We start from the raw sequence: 5000 nt of genomic DNA, 5'->3' as shown, positions 1-5000 counted from the left end.
CTTTTTATCTGTGGATCCTGAAAAATAAATATCACAGTTTCCACAAAAATATTAGGTAGCACAGCGTTTCTAATTTTCGAAAATTAATGTTCCTTGAGAAGCAAATCAGTATATTATGATTTCTGAAGGATCATGTGACACTGAAGACTGAATAAAGCTGACAATTCAGCGGTGCATCACAGAAATAAATTACAGTTACAGCTGTTTAGAATTAGAATAATATTTCAGTTTTCGCAGTTTTTTTATTAAATATACAAAAATATAAGACTTTTTGTAGACTCAAGCAGACTCAACAACTTCAAACGTGTCATTGATTTTGAATTTTAGTTTGAATATTTCGGAGCTTAGTCTGTGTTTTTAACATGTTCTCTGTGTTTCTCACAGTGCTGTTCAGCATCATTGAGATGTGATTCTACAGCTGTGTCACAATCACATTACCATCACATCACATTTGATCAATCAATCAATCATTTTTATTTCTATAGCACTTTTAACAACACAGGCTGCATCAAAGCACTGAACAGAATAAAGTAGAAGAATACAATGACAGGGATGTATAATAGTGATCACATCACAATCACATCACCATTACAAACACATCGCATCCCATCCCATCATAATCACATTGCACCATGTCACCAGCGCTGTCACATCACGTCTCAATCACATGACCCCACAACCACACCCTAATCACATCACAATCACACCAGCATCAAATCACAATCTCATCTTGATCACATCACAATCACATTACCCAATCACTATCACACCGTCATTATTCCCCCGTTAGCATCTCATTTCACACGTCGCTCCTCAGCACCACACGCTTAGGTGACGTTTGAGTGAAAGATCCACTCAACACACTGCAGGGAGAGGTGTGTGTGTGTGTGTGTGTGTGTGTGTGTGTGTGTGTGTGTGTGTGTGTGTGTGTGTGTGTGTGTGTGTGTGTGTGTGTGTGTGTGTGTGTGTTTAATGAAAGAGTGCATTTCATCCTCAAGGGCCCTCATAACCCACACACACACACACACACACACACACACTCACAGTGAATGTAGTGTAATATCTAGTTCACTGACACAGTAGTGAGATGAAAACAGAAGTGTAGTTCTCCAGAGCAGATGATATACGTGTAGTGTGTGTGCAGCTCGAGATCAGATGTGTGTACGGTGCGTGTGGAGGCTCTGCTGCCTCTGAGAGCAGTTGTCATGGTAACAGTCACAATAAAAGATGAGCACGTTGAACTTTATTTGAACTGCAGGATTTACTGTAAAACTACTTCTGAAGATTTCTTTATAACTGCAGTCAGTATATATGAAGAAAAGATATGTTCCGTTAGCATTGATACGGTGTTATAAACTATTAAACATGTTATAAACTATTAAAGGAACACACTTTTTTATTTTTCCAAACTCCCCAAGATTTAAGCAGTTAAGTTTCACAGTTTAGAGCATCGCTGGCCCGAAGCTACAGCTAAAAGTGCTCTTAAAACTTTGATTTAAATTTGATTATTGAATTCCTAAAATTACATAAAATGTTTATAAAAAAAATAAATGAATGCTAATTATAAATACATTATATATTAATAAACTTACCAATAACTAATAAAAATGCCATGACAAAATGTTATGAGCTAAAATGTAGTTGAATTAAAAATGGAAAATTATAGCTAATTCAATAGATTCTTATAAAGGTATGCTTTTATCATCCTGACGGGGTTTATTTCAACATCATATCTGTCATATGTAAGTGTCATATTTGACAGAACGTTATGACATGGATTCTTATTAATGAAAAGCACAAATAAGAAATGCAAGGTTTTATAGTTTCAGAAAGTCCTGTTGATAATCTGTCTCTGTCAGATGATGTCAGCTCTGTTGCAGTGATGATGATGATGATGATGATGATGCTGCTCTTCCTCTCAGGACGCTCTGAAGCCGTCCTTCACCGTGGCCAGTGTCCCGGGCAGCAGCACCGTCCCCAGCTCGTCCAGCAGCCCGTCCTTCCCCATCACCAACTACCTGCCGCCGGTCAGCGGGAGCGGAGCCAAGAGCACCGGGGCCCCTGGAGGAGTCATGCAGCTGCCCGCCGGCTTCACCTTCATGTCAGGTGTGTGTGGGCTCAGGGGTCAGGGGTCATCTGCTCAATATAATCAGGCTCGTCTCGTGTCGTCTGATTCATCTTCTGTAATAAAGGAGTTTTCTGTTTTATTGTCATTTTAATTTAATACAAAATATTACTCAAAGTTTCAAAAATAAAATAGATCTGTATAATTATTAAAATCCTTTTAGGACTGTCCACAGTGATTTTAGCCTGGGGTTCTCAGGAGCAAAAATAAATTGTGTGTGTGATAGAGTGTGTGTGTGCGCGCGCTCATGTAAGTGTAAGTGTGTGTGTGTGTGTATTCATGAGTGTGAGTGTGTGTATGTCACACCCTCACTCTCTCACACACACCTATTTAGGACACAGGTGAGATTCACACACACACTCTCACTCACTCACCAAACACACACAGATTCAGTGAGTGTGTGTGTGAGCGAGTGTGTGTGTAAGCGAGTGTATACGAGTGTACGAGTGTGTGTGTGTGTGTGTGTGTGTGTGTGTGTGTGTGTGTGTGTGTGTGCGAGTGTGTGTGTGTACGAGTGAGTGAGTGTGTACAAATGTGTGTGTGTGTGCGAGTGAGTGTGCGTGTGTGTGTGTGTGAGCGTGCGAGTGTGCGTGTGTGTGTGCGAGTGTGTGCGAGTGTGTCTGTGTGTGTGTGTGTGTGTGTGTGTGCAGCGAGTGTGTGTGTGCGAGTGTGTGTGTAGTGAGTGTGTGTGTGTGTGTGTGTGTGTGTGTGTGTGTGTGTGTGTGTGTGTGTGTGTGTGTGTGTGTGTGCAGTGTGTGTGTGTATGAGTGTGTGTGTGTGTACATGTGTGTGTGTGTGTGTGTGTGTGTAGTGCGAGTGAGTGTGTGTGTGTGCGTGCGTGTGTGTGTGTGTGTGGCACGAGTGTGTGTCACACAGTGTGAGCGAGTGTGTGTGTGTGTGTGTGTGTGAGTGTGTGTGTGTGTGTGTGCGTGTGTGTGCGAGTGTGTGTGTGTGTGTGTGTGTGTGTGCGAGTGAGTGTGTGTGTGTGCGAGAGTGTGTGTGTGTGTGTGTGTGTTTAGTCACCTCCTCAGTATAATGTCATTCAGTGCAGCTCATCTCTAGTGTGTTTGATTGTAGTTCTGGAGGAGAATGATTTGCATGAATCTACAAAAGCGCCGTCTCTTGTCTGTAATGACTGAATACTGAGTGTGTGTATGAGTGTGAGTGTGTGTGTGTGTGTGTGTGTGTGTGTGTGTGTGTGTGTGTGTGTGTGTGTGTGTGTGTGTGTGTTTGTGTGTGTGTGTGTGTGTGTGTTGTGTGTGTGTGTTCAGTGTAAGTGTGATTCAGTGCAGCTGTGAGTGTGAGTGTGAGTGTGAGTGTGAGTGTGAGTGTGTGTGTGTGTGTGTGTGTGTGTGAATACTGAGTGTGTGTGTGTGTGTGAGTGTGTGTGTGTGTGTGTGTGTGTGTGAGCGAGCGAGCGCAGGTGAGCGGTGATCCGGATCCGTCTGATCGACTCAGTTATTTCTGTGTTTCCTGCGTCAGACTCTGCAGCTGCTCCAGTCTCAGCTCACAGCTGCTCATCAACCTCGTCCACCGACCACACACCCTTCAAACATCACAGATTATCATAACCCAAATCAACTGTAATTTATTTCTGTGAAGCGCAGCTGTATTTTACTCCGGTCCTCAGAGTCACATGATCTTCAGAAATCATAATAATATACTGATTTACTGCTAAATAAACACTTCTGATTATTATAATGTTGAAAACAGTTGTGCTGCACAATATTTCTGTGGAAACTGTGATGCATTTTATTTTTCAGGATTCACAGATGAATAGCAAGTTCAAAAGAATATATTATAACTGTCTCTCACTTTTTATCAATTTAATGCATCCTTGATGAATAAAAGTGTTAATTTATTTAAAACAAAATCATGGTGAATGCAGTCAAACCAAACATTATTCAGGCAGCAGATATCCTTTTTTTACAAGCAGGTGCAGAGCGCTGAAGTTAATTTATGTGAGGACAGAAGAATAAAGTGAACTGTGACACATTACACACAACAATTCTTAATACTAGCAAAGTGCTTTTCTTTAATTGCTAATGTGACCTTTTTCAGCTACATGGAGCATCTCTAAATTGGTTTTGTCTAATTATGTTCTTAAAGTTATCTGACATCATCAAGATAAAATATTCAAGCACACTTAAATTCCTGACCTTTTTTATGAACAATTTCCTTTGTAATGTGAGAAATGTCGACGATTTGGTTTGACCGTATGTATAAATGGTGTTTCCTCTTGTGTGTCCAGGCTCTCCGTTTGCTCCCGGGACTCCTGCGATTCCTCTGGGTCAGCTGCAGCAGCACTCTCTGGCCGGTCAGAGCATCACGGCCCCGGGGTCCGGCTCGTCTCAGGGTCAGCAGGGTCAGCAGGCTGTGTTCCGTCTGCCGGCCACCGTCTCGCTCGCCGGTGCGTGTCCAGCACACCCTCACTAGTGCACACTACACGCGTCGGCCCTGGTTTCCAGGCGCATCATTTCAGGCAAACTTTGGCGTATTGCATAAACGACACCGATGTGCAAAATGCATGTGAAATCTTAAAATGTGCATTTAAAAAATGTATTTGATAAGCAAACATTCATAAGCTATGATGAAAAACACATTTACTGAATGAATTCCTGATGTTAAGTCTTAAAATAATAAAGTAATGAAAATGAATGAAAACTGTGCAGACGTATTTTACAAAACAACAAAATTACTAAAACTTGAGAATTAAAATTAAATCTTAAACTATAATAGCAACTCAATACTACAATAATACTGATGCAAACCATGCTAAATATTTAAGTGTGTATTAAAGTAATTTTTTAGGAACCAGTATAATTTTACTGTAATTGAGATACTTTTATTAATATTTGGAATTGTTTTTTTTTTT

At 40.9% G+C, this 5000-nt stretch overlaps 1 protein-coding gene across 2 annotated transcripts in view; it reads left to right on the top strand.

The window, feature by feature from the left end:
- Nucleotides 1–5000, top strand: part of srfb (serum response factor b) — a 25510-nt gene that overhangs the window by 13699 nt on the left and 6811 nt on the right. For both annotated transcript variants that reach the window (XM_043254898.1, XM_043254899.1), the window contains exons 3-4: nucleotides 1923–2106; nucleotides 4377–4535. In XM_043254898.1, coding sequence (XP_043110833.1) covers nucleotides 1923–2106; nucleotides 4377–4535 — 343 coding nt within the window. The remainder of the gene's footprint in view (nucleotides 1–1922; nucleotides 2107–4376; nucleotides 4536–5000) is intronic.

Source organism: Puntigrus tetrazona, chromosome 13 (assembly GCF_018831695.1).
Source record: "Puntigrus tetrazona isolate hp1 chromosome 13, ASM1883169v1, whole genome shotgun sequence".
NCBI classification, from domain to species: domain Eukaryota; kingdom Metazoa; phylum Chordata; class Actinopteri; order Cypriniformes; family Cyprinidae; genus Puntigrus; species Puntigrus tetrazona.
Note: the sequence above shows the minus strand (reverse complement) of the source record. Positions and strands in the feature narration are given on the sequence as shown.